Source organism: Argentina anserina, chromosome 6 (genome assembly GCF_933775445.1).
Source record: "Argentina anserina chromosome 6, drPotAnse1.1, whole genome shotgun sequence".
NCBI classification, from domain to species: domain Eukaryota; kingdom Viridiplantae; phylum Streptophyta; class Magnoliopsida; order Rosales; family Rosaceae; genus Argentina; species Argentina anserina.
Genome location: NC_065877.1, coordinates 34,234,123 through 34,256,988, shown reverse-complemented (window position 1 = coordinate 34,256,988; position 22,866 = coordinate 34,234,123). Strand labels below are relative to the sequence as shown.

Genomic DNA, 22,866 nt, shown 5'->3' with positions numbered 1-22,866 from the left:
GTTGATGTGGAGTTGTGTCTTTTATGAGACTTGAGTTATTTTAATATTTTACTCATACGAGCTGCAAAGCTTACCGGGTTTGTGTTGCAATCCCGGTGCACCAATTTCAATGGTGTAGGGGATACTTCCGCAGGTGTTGAGTAGTGGTGATTGAGTGACGACTCCGAAGACTCGAAGTCGATCGCATCCAGTCGTGGTGAGGTTCCAGCGTGGATTGTGTGTGTGATTTGGTGTGATTTTATTTGTGAGGTTGTTGTGAGGATTATACAATTCCATTTGTTATATGTTGAATTATCATTTGAGTTTGTAATAATCGGCTTGACTGAGTTATATTCTAAACTCAGATGTGATCCGCTGCGACATTAAAATGATTTCGATTTCATTGAGATTATTGTTGTGTTTAACGATTTTAAGATTTTGAGTTTGAAGCTCGAAATTTTAGGGTCGTTACAATAACGGTCCAAGATTTATCAAAGGGCATACAGAAAGCCAACCGGTGTGTTTTACTTAGGCTAGCAACAAGACAACGGTGCAACCTTGTAGGTACTGAAAAGGCTACTACTTTCAGTTCTTGAAGGTGAAAGGTGTGTGATTAATGGTGGATCGTGATGGGAGCATCGCTCGGGCACCCGATATTGGATTCGATCAAGAAGTAGACAGCTGTAAGATTATGAACTATTATCATATCAACCACCCCTCAATTGCCCCAACAACTCTGCGCCTAGAAAAGGAAATGAAACCAGTCAGCTCATTCAGCTGTTCTGACTTCCTCATTGCGTCGTGAAGTTTTTCATTTACAAAGCGATGATCTTTGTCCCGAAATCTCCGACAAAAATCAAGACTAATTATCCATGGAAGTGGAGGAGCAGGAGGACAGTTTTTGCTGGAAATTGCCATATCGACAGCGGCTCGCCAAGATAGGCATACTAGTCTGAATGAAAGGTAGTCTGATTTGCATAGCCGTTGTAAAATGGGCTCATCAAATCTTCTGGGAATTGCTTGGACCAACATCTGGTTCTGATCTCTTTAGCGCGATCTTCTTCGCAATCATACCAAACAGAATTGTTTGTGACCTCGACCATTGTAAGATATGGTAGATTTCTTGCATCTTTACCACAGGACATACCTTTATATTATGAACCGTTTGGCTAGTACTAGAAGGATTAGGAAAAACTGATCATGATGATGACTTGGCTTTTTTTTTTCATCTCGATCCATAAGATTTTCCCTCTTTTTAAAGGAAAGTCAATCATGGTAAAATATAGGCTAAATTTTAATAACGGTACATTACTTTTGTCCCACTAATAATTAAGGTTACTTTACTTTCAAAACTATCATAGAAATACATAAATTACATATTTCGATATACTTTTGATACAGATTGATACCCACTCGGTTATGGTTACCGATGTACTTTGAGGGGTAAGTTGGTCTTCTCAGTAGTGATGAAGAATAAAAAATTACTTTTACTCATTTGACATTGTTTATCTCTCACTTCTTTGTATACGTAATAGAAAGTTTCATCAAAATTATGTTGTAAGTGTAATCAATGAGATTATTGGTCTTGGGGTTATTAACAATTTTGCTATGAGTATTTGGGTCTTAAGGTTATAAATAATTCCCCCCCCCCTCTCCTCCTTCTTTGAAATGTATGGGTTTCTCTTCCTCCTTCATAACATGTGGATTGAACTAATAATTGAGGTTGTGCAAGAGGAGGAAGAAGAGGAGAAAGGAAGCAAAATGCAAGGAAAAGACCCAGATTTGATGAGAAACTGTGGTTTAGAGCAAGATGGGGGAGGAGGTGGAGAAATTATTTATAATCCTAAGACCTAGATACCCAAAACAAAATTGTTAATAACCCCAAGACCAATAATCTCATTGATTACACTTACAACATTATTTTAAGGAAGCTTTTAATTGAACTAATAATTGAGGTTGTGCAAGAGGAGGAAGAAGAGGAGAAAGGAAGCAAAATGCAAGGAAAAGACCCAGATTTGATGAGAAACTGTGGTTTAGAGCAAGATGGGGGAGGAGGTGGAGAAATTATTTATAATCCTAAGACCTAGATACCCAAAACAAAATTGTTAATAACCCCAAGACCAATAATCTCATTGATTACACTTACAACATTATTTTAAGGAAGCTTTTAATTACACAGACAAATAAGTGAGAGATAAACAATGTAAAACAAGTAAGAGTAGCTTTCCTTTCTTCATCACTAATGAGTAGACCAACTTGCCCCTGAAAGTATATCAATAACCATATCAACTAACCGAGTGAATAGTAATATGTATCAAAAGTAAATCGAACTATATAGTTTATGTACTTAAATGATAGTTTTGAAAATAAAATAGCCTTAATTATTAGTATGGCAAATGTCATGTACCGTTCTTAAAATTTAGCCTAAAATATATGTTTCCTTAGCTTACTAGGGAATGATATGGCATGGCATTGTTTCCAAAGAGATCATTTCTTAAGGAAATTTCTCCTTATTTGAGGCATGCAATATATATCGAGAAGATATCTTGTATGGAAAGTATTGTGGGAAATTAAAGAAATTCTAGCACTTTTAATGTATTTTAAAAGATTGAGTTTCTATTCATACCTCTTAAATTGACATCTAGACCTCTTTGATGAGTGGACCTCCAATTTGCTTTTATAATATAGTGAAATGTTATTTAGACCTCCATATCTTTCCCAAAATGTCCATAATCAAATTAAATCTCCTTTAATTTTGAACATTTGACAATGATATTTTTTTATTCAATAGGTCTATAAATTTTGTCAAGATTCAAAGCTTGTTTAATTGTTGCAATAGTATATCGTCAAATATATTTATCTCCAAGTTCTTTAACTCCATCATTAAATATGACAAATGTGGTGGAACTGATAAACTCATTGTAGTTAGAAGCTAAAAACCACACAAATATAGTTAACCAAAATTATTATATCACTAGAACTCAATATAATGTTCTTAACCATATAAATACCGAGTTATACTATATATCAATTTATAGAGAAAATAGAATTACAGAACAACAAATTCATACCTTCTTGTACGAAGACATAAAATGATGCTTTGCTCAACTACAAAATCTCTAATGTTGTCCATGTTGTATCGCTCGTATGTTGGATTTTCTCCTCCTTAGTCTTTAAGGTCGTGGAAGTTGAGAGTTGAGACTCAAGTTATCTTATTTTTTTTAATTTATATTTGTACTCTTAATGTCTATTTGGTCATTTCACATGCGTTGACTTTTTCAACATTAATATGAAAAAAATGAGGCCTAGGTGATAATTTAGGATGTATGCATAAAAACTCCCTTTAAAAGAATCAGATGTCACAATCTATGTTTCTTAGTTGTGTAAGTATGATCGTGACACAAATATACAGATGTTTATTGCGTCTTAGCGATAGTGACTTTGTAGTTGTATTAGACTTGCTCAAACGCAAGCTGATTGTTTGTAATAACCTATGACTGATTGACCGTCTAGACAAACTTTTGGTTGTTTATGTTGGAGAGGAAAAAAAATCACAATTGTCACAACTTTTTGAGTGGATTATACTTAATTGTATAGACTACTGAGAAGTTTGGGCTGTTTGGCTATTAATCTAAAGATTACAACTTTACCTCTTTATAACTTTTTTTTTTCTTATTTAGAGATTTAACATAGAAACATTATAACTTTTTTCACCCCCTTATATTGGGCTCCACAAAAATCAAGCCATATCATTGGTCCAGGCTGACTACTACATAGCCCGTAGTAACCCGCAAATTACACGTCTATGACTTCATCCATTCCATAAAATTCTTGAAGATCATGTTAGACTGCCCACCTTCTTTGACATTGATCATAGCTAGATCCTTGAGTTTTGAAGCCCTAGCACTGAAACTTTTGTCTCCAAGGACTTGTTCCACCTTGTTCTTGATTTCTTCTTTCGCGATGATCCCTTTTTCATTCTTATCAAACCTCATCCCTACCTTCCATACATCACAAATGTAGCTCTCATTGAGGAACTGGTCCGCAAAATATGGCCAACACAAGAATGGAACCCCATTGCTTAGACCTTCCAAGGTAGAGTTCCAACCACAGTGGCTTATGAAGCAAGCAATTGCAGGGTGCGCCAGAACCTTCTGCTGTTGGGCCCATCCCACCATCATCCCTTTAGAGCCAACTCTCTCTTTGTATCCTTCAGGGTAGGGGGTAGTTTCAGAGATGTCTGGCCTCACGATCCAGAGGAATGGCATATTGGAGAGTTCAAGAGCCAGAGCCAATTCTTGGAACTGGGTTTGGTCAAAAACTGTGAAGCTTCCAAAGGCAACATAGATGACTGTGGAAGGTGATTGTTGATCAAGCCATTCTAGGCAGGTTGAGTCTTCTGGCCAGAAGCTGCCGGCTGTTTTTCCGAGACGGCTGCTGGCCAAAAGTGGGCCTATAGGTAAGATGTCTGGTGCCAATGTGAATGTTGTTGGTTCCAAGCAGGTGAATGCTGCTGGTTCGAGATCGAATGCTGAGTTGCAAACTAGTCTGTCAGCCAGTTTCACAGTCTTGTTGCTTCTTTCCATAACTTGGAATATGATTTCCTGAGTGGTTGAGTCACCAATGGATGCCCATATGAAGTCTGTGGTTTTCATTGTGGGCATGTTTGGTGCCAATTCAACCATCTGGTCTTTCAAGACAGTTCCTGCATGCCAAATTGATTGGCCATGGTAACTGGTAAGAAATCAATGCGACCCTGCTATCTATATGTTTTCTGTATACACTGAGCTTATATTCAGAACAATAATATTTTATGTTTTATGTGGACTTATGTAGTGTTTAATCCAAATATTAAAAGATTCAATCATAGACTCATAGTATTATCTGTCATATTTACAATGGTGTGTGAGAAAATTGGGCAGTATAGTCACTAAAAACCTCGGCAAAATTTTTCACACTTGATAAAAAATTTCTGTCAACCTAGTCTATATTTCATAGTTTGATGAGTGAATTTGATCAATTTGAATTAAGAACTCCTTTGACTAGAATATAATGTAACATAATTGCATGATATTGAAAGGTTATTGATAAAGGAATGACTGACCATCTTTGTGGATAATTCCTTCCTGAATAAACTTGGGGATACAAAATATCACTTCCAAAGCAGCAGCTGATGCAGGCCAAAATGCTACCACCCGCCTGATCTTCATTTTCCGTGCCACTTCCAGTGCCCATCCGCAACTCTCATCAGCAATGACACAGGTGACTTCATCACTTTCCCTTTGGTTGATCTTTTCTATGAGCTCCTCCAACTTCACAGGCATGACTCTTTGTATTGCCTCAGATAATTTTCCTAGATCATTTCTGTCCTCCCAGAGTTCTAACCCATCTGAAATTGGAACCTGTTTAATTTGAGCATTCCTTAAATGGCTTTCATCAGCCGTAGCATTCATGACCCGCTTGTGATTAAACTCTGTGTTCACAAATGTGACTTTAAATCCATGATTCACTAAGCACTGTGACAATTCCATCAAGGGAATTACATGGCCTTGTGCCGGGTAAGGAATAGCTACAACATGTGGCTTCCGCATTTTCTCAAATTATTTTGCAGCTTAAGATCGATGTATATTCCAGTTCCCTAATCAGATCATAAATAGGAGGAGGCAATTCAATTGGTGTTGTCTTTTAGGTTATTGGCCTTATTTGAATACACCTTGTTGGGATCAACCAAATTTGTTCTTTGCAGGTGTATTATTTTGTATATTGTCTGTTTCCTCTTTGGCTTATTCTTTGTTGATGCTTTCAGAGTTTCAGGGAATTGGCTTTAGTTTCATCGCCTTGTTTTATACTTTTTGTTCTGTAACCAATGAAACTACGTTTCATTCCATGTGGAACAAACGGTTGAACACATAAAATATGTAGAGATATTTTCTTAATTCTATCAAAAATCAGTACTATTTTGATAACACAAAAGACAGAGCTGTGAAATGCTCATTTACATCAGCAATCTGATTGGCCAATCTGTTTGGTTTATATTTAGATGCTAAAGTATCCTATTGTGCTGAATTCATGTTTATGTGGTGTATTCTTATGTGTGTCTCATTCAGGAATTATTATTTTTATTACTCATGAATTTTAGCAACAAGAGTTTAGGATTGAGCGACTACCAAACTATGTGCAACATGCTGCAGCTACTAGTACTTTACACTTTTTAGTCCGGTAACTAAATTACTTTGTAAAAAATGGTTAAAACTGTTTGCTCTCTTTCTTAATCATAATGCGTACTGTTCTTTTATATCCTTAATTTAGTTTCATCGATCTGGTAACTATTAAGAGTTCTTGTTCATTATGTGAGAGTTTTTCGTTTAAGTTCCTTACCTTGCTCACTTCCCCGTAAAATAAAGTCTAAATGTTTTTAGCACTGCAGTGAAGATTTTCTGTTACACTGAAGTATGATAATTGCGTTCCATCTAACAGCATTGCACACAGATGTTTGGTTCTTATTAGCAAAAAACAAGTAATGTTGCATAGTTACTTGGCAAAGGGATTTCTGGTACCTTTCCTTTGCCAGCAATCTATGACTTAATCCATTCAATAAAATTCTTGAATATCCTGTTTGATTGTCCTCCTTCTTTGATAGTTGTCACAGCTATTTCCTTGAGTTTGGAAGCCCTTTCTCTGAACACTACATCACTGAGCAAGTGCTCGACTTTTTTATTTATTTCTCCACGCGTAATGATCCCACTTCCATGAATCCATTCTTATCGAGCCCCAATCCCACCTTCCAAACATCGCAAATGTAGCTCTCATCGATGAACTGGTCAGCAAAGTATGGCCGGCACAAGAAAGGAACCCAATTGCTGACACCCTCAGTCGATAAGTGTTTATTTATTGATGAATACATACATTTGATGATCTATATATAAGCTAATTACAAGTGGAGTTAATCATGCTAAAGTGAATTGCACTAACTAGCACTAACACACACTAAGTAGCACTAACACTCCCCCTCAAGTTGGCGCATATACATCAACCATGCCCAACTTGCTAAGTGCGTCATAAAAAGCATTTTTAGACACTCCTTTTGTGAGCATATCGGCAAGTTGCTCTTCTGTAGGAACAAAAAGAAAATTAATGATCTTTGTGTCTAACTTCTCCTTTATAAAGTGACGATCAACTTCCACATGTTTTGTAGGATCATGTTGCACAGGGTTATGTGAAATATCAATAGCCGCTTTGTTGTCACAGTACAGCTGCATAGCACCCTTAGGCTCAATGCCCAAATCTTGTAGCAAATTTCTCAGCCATAACAATTCGCACACTCCCTGAGCCATACCTCTGTATTCTGCCTCAGCACTAGATCGGGCTACCACTTTTTTGTTTCTTACTCTTCCATGTAACAAGATTACTCCCAACAAAAGTAAAGTATCCTGATGTGGATCTCCGATCTGTAATATTTCCAGCCCAGTCTGCATCTGTAAAGCCACAAATTTCAAGGATTTTATTGTGATTAGAGAACATTACTCCTCTCCCCGAAGTTGACTTCAAGTACTTCAAGATCCTTACAACAGCATCCATGTGATCTTCGCTGGGATTATGCATGAACTGACTTAATACACTTACTGCATATGCAACAATCGGTCTGGTATGTGATAGATAACGTCCAACTAGCCTCTGATAACGAGGTTTGTCAGTAGGGACTTGATCTGGATACTCTGCTAACCGATGGTTCTGCTCAATAGGAGTATCAATGGGAGTGCAGTCCAACATACCTGTCTCTGTTAGTAGATCAAGAATGTACTTCCTTTGACACAGATAGATACCATCACTTCCCCGGGCTACTTCAATGCCTAAGAAGTACTTGAGTGTACCTAGGTCATTCATCTCAAACTCTGTGGCAAGCTGTTTCTGTAATTTATCCACCTCAACAGAATCATTCCCAGTAACCACCATATCATCAACATATATAATTAGGGCTGTTACCTTCCCTTGTTGATATTTGAGAAATAACGTGTGGTCTGAATTACTCTGTTTGTAGCCAATCTTCCTCATGAATTGTGAGAATCTTCCAAACCAAGCACGAGGTGACTGTTTAAGACCATACAAAGACTTTATCAATCTGCATACGGAGTTACTTGGAGAAGCGACCATATATCCAGGCGGAAGATCCATGTATACTTCCTCCGTTAGTTCTCCATGAAGGAATGCATTCTTAACATCAAACTGCCTAAGTGGTCAGTTCAAGTTAGCAGCGACAGAAAGCAATACCCGGATAGTGTTTATCTTTGCAACAGGTGCAAATGTCTCATCATAGTCTATGTCATATGTCTGGGTGAACCCCTTCGCTACTAAGCGTGCTTTATACCGGCTTACTGACCTATCTGGATTATGCTTCATTGTAAACACCCAACGACATCCTACTGTCTTATTGCCATATGGTGGAGGTACAAGCTCCCAAGTATTGTTCTTTTGTAATGCTTCCATCTCTTCCTCCATTGCTTTCCTCCATTTTGGATCTCGCAATGCATCCTGCACTTTGTTAGATACTGATACAGTAGATATTTGATTCACAAATGACTCATATGACTTAGATAATCTTTTGGTAGATATAAAATTCGCTACCGGATACTTGGCTGTAGTCTGAAGGGTAGGTTCATATCTTTTTGTTGGTTGACCCCGAGTAGACCTATTTAGCAAAACATATTGTCTACTAGTAGCTCTAATAGAATGACTAACCTCAGGTGAGTGATCTTCTGTACCAGGAGAGCATTGGTAAGGTGTAGAAACAGTAGTATGGGAGATATGAGGGGCAGTTGTGTTTTCATCTGCTGGTTCCTGAATCTCTGGAGTGACTATACCGCCGGAACCATCCGGTGGCGCCTGTGTAGCTGCTACATTGGTAATCTCAACTGAACCTGTCACCATATCTACTGGCTTACTTGTCTCTCCCTCTCTATGATACAGCTCTTCAAAATAGGAATTCTCCCCCTGAAGAGCAGTATCAGAAGGGGCAAAATAACTCATGTCCTCAAAGAAAGTAACATCCATAGTGACATAGTACTGCTTGGTAGGTGGATGATAGCACCGGTACCCTTTTTGATGGCCTCCATACCCAACAAACACACATTTAACCGCCCGGGCATCCAATTTAGACCGCTGATGTTTTGGAAGATGGACAAAAGCAACACAACCAAAAATACGGGCAGGAAGATTATGAAAAGGAAGACGATTAATGAGGTGGGCGGAAGTGATGACAGCATCACCCCAAAGATACTTAGGCATATGGGCACTAAAAAGAATACACCGAGCCATTTCAAGTAAATGACGATTTTTCCTTTCAGAAACGCCATTCTGCTCGGGTGTGTAAGGACACGTTGTTTGATGAACAATTCCGTGTGAGTTAAAGAACTCCTGAAAGACATGATTCACATATTCCCCCCCCCATTATCAGAACGAAGAACTCTAATTGTGGCATTATATTGTGTTTGCACAGTGGTATAGAAGGCTTGAAAAGCCGGGAAAACCTCATTTTTAGTTTTAAGAAAAACAATCCACGAAAGACGGGTGCAATCATCAATAAATGACACATAGTACCGCATTCCTGACACAGTAGACTCTTTGGAAGGTCCCCAAACATCAGAATGAATTAATTCAAAAGGAAGAGTACTTTTATTAGATTTACTAGAGGAATAGGTAGACCGATGACTCTTGCTCAAAACACATGTTTCACAATGTAAAGAAGACTCATCCACACTGAAAAACAAAGTAGGCATAGATTTTTTCATAACACTAAAAGATGGATGCCCTAAGCGACGGTGCCATAAACAAATTTCACTTAGCTTATCAGAAGTGGAGATTAAAGCGGTTCGAGACTGTGCCCCTGGTTTCTCCCCCGCATATGTTTGATCCAGATGAAACAACCGGCCCCTCAGATACCTCCGACCAATTAACTCCCCGGTGAGAAGATCCTGAAATATGACATACATAGGGAAAAAGGTCACAGAACACTTAGCGTCAGTGTTTAATTGAGGAACAGATATCAAATGATGAGATAAAGCAGGTACATAGAGCACATCGTGAAGCTCTATTGTGGGAGTAATACGAACTGACCCTTTTCCTAATACGGAAAATGCCTCACCATTAGCATTAGTAACATAGGGTACTGGTGGAGGAGACAATACGGTAAAATAAGATTTGTCATCAGTCATATGATCAGATGCACCAGAATCAATAATCCATGTATCAAAACCGACAAAGTGAGAAATATTCAAAGCCATACCAATTTTACTACGAACAGCTATGGATGCGGTAGGTATAGCTCCTCCTACTGTGTGAGGATCATGTCCAACCCGGTCATAGATATCTGGTTCGTGGACGAATTGAATGGCGGCGTGCGCATGTGGATGATAATTAGGCCGCTTAGGCCTAAGGTGTGGATACAACTTCCAACATGTTGCCCGAGCATGATTAGTATCATAACAATAAGAGCAAGAAACACAATAGAACTGAGAACTCTCTGTGTCATCTCTAAAACCCATTGAAAACGAAAAAACAGGATTGATGCAGCGGAAACACAATAGAATGAAGTGAAGTTGAACCTGTCTTGGGTGTACCTACACCGTCAGTGAACCTACACTGACAACCAAAATAATAGAATTCGGGTCTCCGAGTCGGGTCGGGTCGAAATGGTTCCGGGCCGGGTCGAATTGGAATTGATCCGGGTATTATTTAGGGCTGAAACACCCCGAATTTTCCAGAAATTGGAATTCCTCTGCCCTTGTTAGATTCGATCTCGAGTGGAGCGGTGGGTGGAGCGGTGGAGCCGAAATCGGTGCCGGTGGAGACTCCGATGCGGGCCGGTGAGGTCGAAGTGGAGCGGTGCCGGTGGAAGGCCACGCAGAGGTGAGCGTCGAGGTGCGGAGGCAGAGGGGAAAAAGTGGTGGAAGCAGAGAGTGGCGAGGAGGATCTGGACGCACCGCGGATTGCCGACGTCGTCGGATGGGAGGAAGGCGCCGAGGCTCCTGCAAGAACACTGCCGGTTCTCTGATAAAGGTAAGGACACCCAAACCCAAAAAATAGAAGAACTAGGCTCTGATGCCAAGTCGATAAGTGTTTATTTATTGATGAATACATACATTTGATGATCTATATATAAGCTAATTACAAGTGGAGTTAATCATGCTAAAGTGAATTGCACTAACTAGCACTAACACACACTAACTAGCACTAAGTAGCACTAACAAGCACTAACACCCTCCATTGTAGAGTTCCAACCACAATGGCTTAGGAAGCAAGCCAGAACCTTCTGTTGTGGGGCCCAGCTCACCAATGGTCCATTAGAGCCTGCTCTGTCTTGATATCCTTCAGGGTAGAAAATGCTCACTGGTATCTGGTCTCAAAACCCAGAGGAATGGCCTCTTACACAACTCAAGAGCTAAAGCCAGTTCATGAAATTGGGATTGATCAAAATGTGCTGTGCTTCCAAATGCGACATAGATCACTGAGCAAGGTGGTTGTTCATCCTGATAAATAGTGACAAATCTGTTGGGTTTTAATCACAAAAGATCTCAATATAATTGGGTATTATCCACCCACTTATAATCTCTATTTTATTCATCAATTCTTACTTCTTAGATGTGAGATATCTCCTCTGCAACACAACCCCTCGCATGCAATCTACTTTTTAGGTCTGCACGTGACAGAATAACATCCCACATACTGGGATGAAATAAACTAAGGTCCAGTAATCAACGATACTTAGTAACCATCTAATCGTAAATCCTCCAATGACATGACAAAGTGGCACTAAACTCGGGCCCATGACAGATTGGAGACGCGATTGGAGAAAGACTCGCTCTGATACCATGTTAAACAGCGACAAACGTGACCCATGGATCAACTGTACCGATATTGTCCCAACTTAGCCACATCACAAGTGTTGAGTTTTAATCACAAAGGCCTCGATACAATTGGGTATTATCCACTCACTTATAAACTTTATTTTATTTGTCACTTCTTAGATGTTTGATCTCTCATCTCTAACACATCCAACCAATTTAAGCAAGTAGAGTATGTTGGTAACAAGTTGCCTGCTGAGTTGCCATGGTGGTTGCTAGCCAAAAGCGGGTCTATTGGTAATATCTGTTGTTCCAAAGCAAATGTTGTTGGCTCCATTTCGTATGCTGAGTTGCAAACTAGCCGGTCTACCAATTTTCCATTCTTGTTTGTTCTTTCAATGAATTGGAATAGGATTTTCTGAGTGCTTGGATTTTTTGTACACGCCCACACAAAGTTTGTAGATTTAATAATGCGCATGTTTGGTGCTAACTGAACAATATGGCTTTTCAATACAGTTCCTGCATGCCATATTGAATAAATATTATTAGAATATATACTGGGATTTGTGTACTGAAACATTTTCTGCTGGGCATTTATGTGCTGGTATATTGTTTTTATGTCCAAAAGACCAAAACGATATCAGCAGAAGATCAGCCTGACCGCGTTGTCTGCTGTCTTTGATACATATTGTATGAGATGATTGGGTGAAGAACTGAGAATAGTCACAAATTTATGTTATAGTTTGTGTCTAGAGGTGACAACCGAGTCGGGTAAGTTCGGTTCATTTTATACGAGCTAAAACTGTACTCGGTCCGGCTCATTAGTATTATAAGACACAATTACAATAAAAATATATTATGTAATTAATATATTTATTTTATATAGTTATTTAGAATAGTAAAATAAATAAAATACTACAACATATTATTTTATTTTAAAAACATTATGTATGTCAAAACAATAACGTTTTCTTCACTACTTTGATAATATTTGTGAAATATTATAGTTAAAATAATGAAATAATCAAGACATTTTAATTTTAAGTTATAATATTTAAGTCTAATAATAATAATTGTTTAAATATTTATATAAATAATATAAAATTATGTGTTTAACGGACCAACCCATGAATTTATTGTGCACGGGCCGTGCTCAGCTCAAAACGGGCTGTAATAACCCTAAATTTCAAACAATAATTGAGTTTGATTTGAATTCTATAAAATTGTGAAATTTCATTAGAATGAATGTGTTTGGTTACGACGTTTTGAAACGAGTAACGGTTACGTTCTCGGAACGTTTAATTCAAAAAACGTTACGTTTCCGAACGAATTTATCGACTTTTATTCCGTCGCTCGGTTGCGAAAACTTTCTTCACGAAAGTTGTAGAGCTCGTCGTTACGAGTTCGTGGATATGTGACGCGTTCGAATCGGACGTTGTATGTAAAAGTTATTATTGACGGAAGATAGTTTCCGATTTTAAGGGGGGGGGTATAAAAGGACATTTTGTGAAGTAGGGTTTCTATTTTCAGAAACCCTATTCTCTCTTCTCTCTCTCTTCCGCCGCCCCCCTCTCTTTTCTCTCTCTCTTTTCTTTCTTCCTTCCCGAGCTTCCTTCCTCTCTCTCTCTCTCTCTCTCGGTTCTCTCTCCCCTATCGTGCTCTCTCCTCGAGTCCCTCCCTCCCACCGATTCACTCTCACCGATTCACCCCCTCACTCTCCCACTCACCGATTTACACTCTCCCTCTCACCCGAAACCTCGCGATTCTCCGTCGCCCAAACGCTCCACCGGTGAGACCAAGGCATAGGGACTGCACCACCATCATCTCTCCTCACCCCTAGTGCCACCGGTGACAAGATCGGCGATCGAAAACCGCGATAGGCACCGCCGCTTCTCAACTGCAAGGCCGCCGGCATCTCGAGCTCTTCAACGTCGTTTTGACGATCCAAAGGTCTGATCGAGGTGAGGATTGGTATAGATGGATTGTGTGATTGGTTTGTTGTTGTTTTTGTTTGATTTGTGGCGATCGGAGGAGGGTGTGGAGGTGTTGAACACCGCCGCTTAAAGCGGCGCGTGAAGGAGCGTGTGGAGATGTGGGGTGGCTTAGAGGCGGCCTAGGATCAGAGAGAGGAAGAGGGGATAGTTTTAGTGTTTACACTTTAATGATTTCGATTTATTTGAGATTGTTTTGTGTTTAACGACTTTAGAATTTTGAGTTTTTAAGCTCGAAATTTTAGGGTCGTTACAATTGGTATCAGAGCCTAAGTGCGTATTTGGCGATTATCAATATCATCCGGGAGCGATGATCCGACTGCAGGCGGGCACCCATCACATGCTCCTCGGTATTGATATGTCGTCAGGTACGCGAGAGTGTTTTAGGAGCCATACCGCACGGTTTGGTCCTCTAGGGAGTATCGTGATGATACTTCGATGATTCATCTGATTTTGGAATGTCATGTTGATATCTTTTGGATCTGTGTTGGTTGAGTTCGAGATTTCTTGAGTATTGACAAAGTATATTGTTTTTGAAGGTGATGAACGCTGATAAGGGCCGAGGACGGGCGAGAGGCCGAGGTCGAGGTAGGACCACATGCCGAGTCCGCAACGTGGAAAACCTTTATGAGGAGGCAGCTCCACAAGAAGAGCAGGTAGGCCAAGGTCGAGGTAGGACCACAGGCCGAGTCCGCAACGTGGGAAACCTTTATGAGGAGGCCGCTCCACAGGAAGAGCAGCTTGAGCCTGCTGCTGCGGTTAGAGATGATGGACGAGTGTTGAAGCTGATCAAGGATATCAGTGCACTGTCAGCGCCTACTTTTCATGGTGGACTAGATCATATGGTAGTTGACCATTGGATCGAGGGCATAGAGACATATTTTGAGATGATAGAGTGCACATCGATTGAGAAGAGAAAGATAGCCACTTTCTTTCTAAGAGATGATGCTCTAGACTGGTGGAAGAGCATGAGACAGACAGTTGATGTGACTACATTCACATGGGAGGGTTTCACTGCCCTTTTCCGAGAGAAGTATTTTCCAGTCTCCGTACAGGAGAACATGGAGCTTGAGTTTCTGGCACTGGTACAGGGAAACATGACCGTTAGAGAGTATGATGCTCGATTTTCGCAGCTGTACCGGTATGTCAGGCCTATGAGTGCGACCTCTTTGGCTCAGAAGTATCTACGTGGGCTGAAGCAAGAGTACAAGACCATGATATCAGTCCTTTGCCTGACTTCAAGGGAGCAGATATTTGAGAGTGCTATGAGCTTGGAGCAAGCAGAGAAGACTCAAGCAGGTGATGTGGGGAACAGAGATGCAAAGGGAAAAGGCAAGGCAGTCTATACAGGCAGCGAGCACTCAGGGCCGAAGGATAGGTCATGGAAGAGGCCAAGACCCCACTATCAGGCCCCGACAAGGGCACCACCCCTAGCTATCAGGGCAGCACCAGTCAGACCATTAGCAGCAGTGAAGTGTTATGGCTGCAATGAGATGGGACATTACGCCTCAGGATGTCCGAAACTGAAGAGAGCAGGCTGCCACCGGTGCGGGCAAGTGGGACACATAGCTCGAGATTGTACCCGACCACTTCCGGGTAGACAGGAACGGCCACAGAGACAGCTACCAGCGGGCCAAGCTAGAGTGTTCGCAGTGGGTCAGCGAGACACAGGGGTGGAAGGTACATTATCACTTTATGACTACCTTGCTAGAGTACTGTTCGATACGGGAGCATCGCAGTCATTTATTGCTAGTTCGGTAGTGGAGATGCTAGGATTGATTCCTACACCTCTTGGGAACGCTTTATGTGTCACTTCGCCCCTCTGAGTGTCACTTGAGTTAGAGACAATCTGCAAAGCTTGTCCAATCTTGATTGGAAGTAGAGAGTTCTCTGCTTCATTGATTGTGATTCCGGATCACACTTATGATGTGATCTTGGGTATTGATTGGTTGAGACCACAGCATGCTGTGATTAATTGTTTTGACATGGTGGTGTCATTTCATAGACCTGGGGAGCCAGTGTTCCGTTATCGTTGCCTCAAGTCAGATAACGCCATGAGATCAGGAGTTTTAGCACACGTGGAGTCGGTGGATTAGAAAGTAACTATCAAAGACATTGTGGTAGTATCTGAGTTTGGTGAAGTGTTCCAGGAGATACCGGGGCTACCTCCTCGAAGAGTGATGGATTTCTGCATTGATGTAGTACCTGGTACGGCACCTGTGTCAAAGGCGCCTTATAGGATGGGACAGAATGAACTTAAGGAGCTGAAGGTGCAGATCGATGAGCTATTAGACCAATGATTCATTAGACCTAGTGTTTCACCTTGGGGAGCACCGGTGTTATTCGTGAAGAAGAAAGATGGTTCTCTACGGTTATGCGTAGACTACAGAGAGCTGAACAAGGTGACCATTAAGAATAGGTACCCCTTACCTAGGATTGATGACTTGTTCGATCAGCTCAAAGGTGCTACGGTGTTCTCTAAGATTGATTTGAGATCCGGTTATCATCAGCTCAGAGTGAAGGAAGAAGATATATCGAAGACAGCTTTCAGGACCCGGTATGGACATTATGAGTTTGTTGTCATGCCATTTGGTCTAACAAATGCACCAGTTGTCTTTATGAGTTTGATGAACCAAGTATTTAGCCCTTACTTGGATTAGTTTGTCGTGGTGTTTGTGGATGACATTCTGATATACTCCAAGACACAAGAAGAACATGTGGTGCATCTGAGAACGGTGTTGCAGACCCTGAAAGAGGCGAGATTGTATTCCAAGCTAGAGAAGTGTGAATTCTGGAAAGAAGAGGTCAAATTCCTTGGTCACGTTGTCTCAAAAGATGGAGTACTAGTGGACCCGTCAAAGGTAGAGGCAGTAAAGAATTGGAGTCGTCCAAAGAACCCTACAGAGATTCGTAGTTTCCTCGGTTTGGCAGGTTACTACAGGAGGTTTATCGAAGGGTTCTCTAGTATTGCATCTTCATTGACCAAGTTGACCAAGAAAGATACTCCGTTCGTGTGGACGGATGCATGTGAGGAAGCATTCAGCAAACTAAAGACCAGATTGACCACAGCCCCAGTGTTGACGATTCCATCAAGTGGTGGTGGTTATGTCATTTACAGTGATGCTTCGCTCCAAGGTTTGGGTTGTGTATTGATGCAACATGGAGGAGTAGTTGCTTATGGCTCGAGACAGTTGAAGATTCATGAGAAGAATTACCCGACACACGACCTAGAGCTTGCGGCAGTTGTGTTTGCCCTGAAGATTTGGAGACATTACTTATATGGAGAGAAGTTTCAACTCTTTTCAGATCATAAGAGTTTGAAGTACTTGTTCTCTCAGAAGGAGCTGAATATGAGGCAGAGGAGATGGATGGAACTCCTCAAGGACTATGACTTCACCTTAGAGTACCACCCGGGGAAGGCAAATGTGGTGGCCGACGCCTTGAGCAGGAAACCGAGAGGCCTGGTGGCTTCACTTATGGTCCAGGAATGGTTCATGCTCGAAACTGCATCGGAGTTTGATTTGGTACCATCAGGAGGAGAACCAAGGGTCTTCCTTGGTAGTGTCACGGTACAACCCACATTGATCACGAGGATCATACAGGGTCAGGCACGAGATAAATTCACACAAGCTAAGTTGGCAGATCTAGTAGTGGATACGCTTGATGAGTGCCCTTCCGAGTGGAGAGTGGGACCCGATGGAGGGTTGAGGTTTGGGGCAAGATTGTGTGTCCCAGATTGCAATGATCTTCGGGAGGATGTTCTTTGTACGGCACATCGGTCACGTTACACCATTCATCCAGGGAACACCAAGATGTACAAGGACCTATGCAGACAATTCTGGTGGAACGGTATGGAGAAAGATGTAGCAGAGTTTGTATCGAAGTGCCTTACATGTCAGCAAGTGAAAGCAGAACATCAACGACCAGCTGGCATGTTGAAACCACTGACTATTCCTCTTTGGAAGTGGGAGCAGATATCGATGGATTTTGTGACCGGATTACCTAGATCGAAGAAGGGTCACGATGCCATATGGGTGATTGTCGATCGGTTGACGAAGTCGGCACACTTTCTCCCAGTGTCGATGAAGTACTCAGTGGACGTGCTTGGGAAGCTATATGTGGATGAGGTAGTGAGACTTCATGGTGCTCCAGTTTCAATTGTGTCTGATAGAGATGCGCGTTTCACTTCGAAGTTCTGGGGTGGTTTGCAGAAGGCGATGTGCACCACCTTGGATATGAGTACAGCTTTTCACCCTCAGACTGATGGACAGACGGAAATGGTGAATCAGATGATGGAAGACATGTTGAGAGCATGTGTGCTAGATTTCAAGGGTAGCTGGGAAGATCATTTGAGATTGATTGAGTTTGCCTACAACAACAGCTACCATTCTAGCATCGGCATGGCACCTTATGAGGCACTTTATGGTAGACCATGTCGATCTCCGATCTGTTGGGCCGAAGTTGGTGATGAGGCACTGATGGGTCCAGAGGTGGTTCAGGAAACCACGGAGAAGATCTCGATCATTCGAGATAGAATCCGGACCGCTCAGAGTAGACAGAAGAGCTATGCGGACTTGAAGAGGAGACATGTGGAATTTGAGATCGGTGATCATGTGTTCTTGAAAGTTTCACCTATGAGAGGTGTAGTGAGATTCGGCAAGAAGGGAAAGTTAGCACTGAGGTACGTTGGGCCCTTTGAGATACTTGAGAAGGTGGGCGAACTAGCTTATCGACTAGCCTTGCCTACTAGTATGTCGGGTGTTCACAATGTCTTCCACATTTCCATGCTGAGGAAGTATGTACCAGATGAGTCACATGTGATCGATCATAGCACCATTGAAGTGAAGGAAAATGCCACATTTGTTGTTGAGTCGGTTCGTATCCTGGATAGATCCACAAAGAAGCTTCGGAGGAGAGAAGTTGTGCTAGTCAAAGTGCTGTGGAGTCACCACGATGAGGGTGACGCATCTTGGGAACTAGAGTCAGACATGATGACCAGATATCCCCAGTTGTTTGTTGAGTGAGCTTGAATTTCGGGACGAAATTCCTTTAAGGGGGGTAGATTGTAATAACCCTAAATTTCAAACAATAATTGAGTTTGATTTGAATTCTATAAAATTGTGAAATTTCATTAGAATGAATGTGTTTGGTTACGACGTTTTGAAACGAGTAACGGTTACGTTCTCGGAACGTTTAATTCAAAAAACGTTACGTTTCCGAACGAATTTATCGACTTTTATTCCGTCGCTCGGTTGTGAAAACTTTCTTCACGAAAGTTGTAGAGCTCGTCGTTACGAGTTCGTGGATATGTGACGCGTTCGAATCGGTCGTTGTATGTAAAAGTTATTATTGACGGAAGATAGTTTCCGATTTTAAGGGGGGGTATAAAAGGACATTTTGTGAAGTAGGGTTTCTATTTTCAGAAACCCTTTTCTCTCTTCTCTCTCTCTTCCGCCGCCCCCCTCTCTTTTCTCTCTCTCTTTTCTTTCTTCCTTCCCGAGCTTCCTTCCTCTCTCTCTCTCTCTCTCGGTTCTCTCTCCCCTATCGTGCTCTCTCCCCGAGTCCCTCCCTCCCACCGATTCACTCTCACCGATTCACCCCCTCACTCTCCCACTCACCGATTTACACTCTCCCTCTCACCCGAAACCTCGCGATTCTCCGTTGCCCAAACGCTCCACCGGTGAGACCAAGGCATAGGGATTGCACCACCATCATCTCTCCTCACCCCTAGTGCCACCGGTGACAAGATCGGCGATCGAAAACCGCGATAGGCACCGCCGCTTCTCAACTGCAAGGCCGCCGGCATCTCGAGCTCTTCAACGTCGTTTTGACGATCCAAAGGTCTGATCGAGGTGAGGATTGGTATAGATGGATTGTGTGATTGGTTTGTTGTTGTTTTTGTTTGATTTGTGGCGATCGGAGGAGGGTGTGGAGGTGTTGAACACCGCCGCTTAAAGCGGCGCGTGAAGGAGCGTGTGGAGGTGTGGGGTGGCTTAGGGGCGGCCTAGGATCGGAGAGAGGAAGAGGGGATAGTTTTGGGGTGGTGGTGACATCACACGCGCCGGTTTTGGGCTCGGCGCGTGGGCCCCACGCGCCGCCACGTACGGCGGTGTGACCGTGTTTTCCGATAGGGGTATTTTGGTAATTTACTTAAATGTAAATGTAAATTTTATTTACTACGGTAAATGTAATTAAATTTTACCTTCGGTAAATGTAAATATAAATTACTGTCAGCAAATGTAAAAAGTAATTTGTAAAAGGGTAAATTAGTAAATTTTATTTACTGAATTTGTATTTACATTTAAACAGTACGTATACGTACAGAAATACGTATATAGTATTTGTATATACAGAAATACGTATATGATATGTATACGTACATAAATACGTATATAGTACTTATACGTACAGAAATACGTATATAGTATTTATACGTACAGAAATACATATATAGTATTTGTATATACGGAAATACGTATATAGTATTTATACGTACAGAAAATACGTATTATTGAGTATTTGTACAGTAACCGTGAACAGTAACCCTGAACAGTAACTTCGTAAAACCGAAAATTGCTGAACAGTATCCGATTATTACTGTTTCGGCATTTAAAGGTTTACGAAACGATTCTAAATTCTTTTCTTATCTTTTCAAGGTGATCGTTAAATCGAGGAAATGAATTATCATCGGGAATTGTGGAATTACGCTTGAGTCGATAAGGTGAGTAAAATCTCACATATTTATGAATCTACCCTTGCGGTGATTCAAGATTTTGCAAGAGTATTTAATAATGAATTACAACATGTATACAATTTAGTGGATTATATATATATATATATATATATATATATACTGTATAATGGTAATAAGTGCATATATATATATATATATAGTTCATTATATTATATACTGTTATTAATTCATTAGAAATGATCATTTTGATTGACAGAAGATTGTGTATCGAGCATGTGTTGTGAAATATGACATGTATAAGATATAGTGGACTATATATATCTTGTATAAATGGTAAATAAGTACGAATATATATAGTTTGCTATATAATATACTGTTATGATTTTATTGTGAATGTATTGAGCATGTGTTTTGAATTGTACAATATGATGAGAGATTATTGTACGTGATTTTAACATTGAGATTGTTAAAATGTGAATTGTCTTCGGACCTGATATTTGGTACAATATGATGTGAGATTATTGTACGTGTTTGGCAAGTCGAAACCTAGCCTTTGGCCGGGCGAAAGTTACGATACAGTTAAAGCTCTAGTCTGTCTGCCTTAGTACTGCATGTGAGGTAACGGGTGGTTATCTGCTCATGGGTACTCAGTTTATTTTGGATGTTGGGTAGCGGGTGGCTATCCAATATCAGCGGTGTATTACGAGAGGGGTAACAGATGTGTACCAGCGTTCTTGGTACCCGTATTATAAATGCATTGGGTAACCAGAAGGGTTACTTAATTTTCTCATGAGCGTTTCATTTCATTTTCTTTGGGACAACCAAATGGGCTGTCCATTGACTCATGAGGGTATTTATATTTGTGTTCTGTGATCTTTCGTATATGTTGATATGCGAATTATATTTTGATTTTTACTCATACGAGCTATAAGCTTACCGGGTTTGTGTTTACAATCCCGGTGCACCAATTCGATGGTGTAGGGGATAATTCCGCAGGTGCTGATTAGTGGAGGTTGAGTGACGACTACAGAGGCTCGACGTCGTCATATCCTACTTGTGGTGAGGTTTCAGCGTGGATTTGTGTGTGAGAATTTGTGTAATTTTATTTGTAAGATTTGTGAGTGATTTGCGAGGATTATTACATTTCATTTATGTATGGATTATAAATTTGGGTTGTAATAATTTGGTTGCCTGAGTTGTATTGAGAACTCAGAATTGATCCGCTGTTACACTTTAATGATTTCGATTTATTTGAGATTGTTTTGTGTTTAACGATTTTAGAATTTTGAGTTTTTAAGCTTGAAATTTTAGGGTCGTTACACGGGCTCGGGCCGACTTTTAACGGGTCGGCCCGTGCAGGGCTTTTAGGCTCATTTGCAACCTCTATTTGTGTCTATCTGCCTTATATTGTATGACCAATGCTAAAGTAATGCCTACTATTATATAGTTGCTTGATGCTCACTTGAGCTAATATGAAACTCACCTTCATCGTCAATGATTCCTTCATGAATTAATTTTGGAATATAGAAGTTCAACACCAAAGTAGCAGCTGCTGCAGGCCAAAAGGCAACCACCCTTGTGATCTTCAATTTTTGAGCCACTTCCAGAGCCCACCCACAACTCTCATCAGCTATGAGACAAGTGATTTTTTCATATTCCTCTTTGTTGATCTTTTGATAGAGCAGCGACGTCGATCGGAGAGAGAGGAAGTCGAATGGAGAGTCTGTCGGGATAGTCGGAAGGAGATAGATTTGTGTATGAGATTCAATTTTAGGTTTTCAGCAAACTGTGTAATATCAGTTTGCCCCCTTCTAAAACAGAGAGAGTGAGAACCGTCGCCCCCCTCCCCCTTTTTTTTTAAATTAACTTTATTATTGACGGCCTATGACCGCCTAACACCGCCTAATTCGCAAAACGCCGAGAATGACCGCCTAGGCAAAAATCATGGCGGCAACTGACCTCCTAGCGCTTAGGCGCCGCCTATGCCGTTTTTTAGAACATTGATCTTTTCTATAAGCTCCTTCAAATTCTGGTGCATAATTGCTTGTATTGCTTCAGATAACACTGCCGGCCCATTTCTGTCCTCCTGGGATTCTAATCCATCTGGAATTGAAACCAGATGAACATGATCATGCCGTATATGAGTTTCACTGGACATTGCATTAACAATTTGCTTGTGAATATGTTCTGTGTTCACAAAGGTGACCTTGAAGCCATGATGTGCTAAGCACTGCGTGAACCCCATCAAGGGCAATACATGGCCTTGTGCCGGGAAAGGAATAGCAATAATATGTGGCTTGCTCATTTTTTCTACTGATGTCTGTTTTCCAGTTTCAGATGTTGACTTCTTAACCAAGTCACATAT

At 41.0% G+C, this 22,866-nt stretch overlaps 1 protein-coding gene and 1 pseudogene across 1 annotated transcript; both read right to left on the bottom strand.

The window, feature by feature from the left end:
* Window positions 1-3,718: 3,718 nt before the first annotated feature.
* LOC126798101 (UDP-glycosyltransferase 83A1-like) lies at window positions 3,719-5,892 on the bottom strand. The gene is made up of 2 exons (XM_050524942.1): window positions 5,084-5,892; window positions 3,719-4,684 (listed from the first exon to the last, which is right to left on the bottom strand). The coding sequence occupies exons 1-2, from the start codon at window positions 5,568-5,570 to the stop codon at window positions 3,783-3,785; spliced, it is 1,389 nt and encodes a 462-aa protein (XP_050380899.1). The 5' UTR covers window positions 5,571-5,892; the 3' UTR covers window positions 3,719-3,782.
* A 609-nt stretch (window positions 5,893-6,501) lies between these two features.
* LOC126798105 (UDP-glycosyltransferase 83A1-like) lies at window positions 6,502-22,806 on the bottom strand (annotated as a pseudogene).
* Window positions 22,807-22,866: the final 60 nt, after the last annotated feature.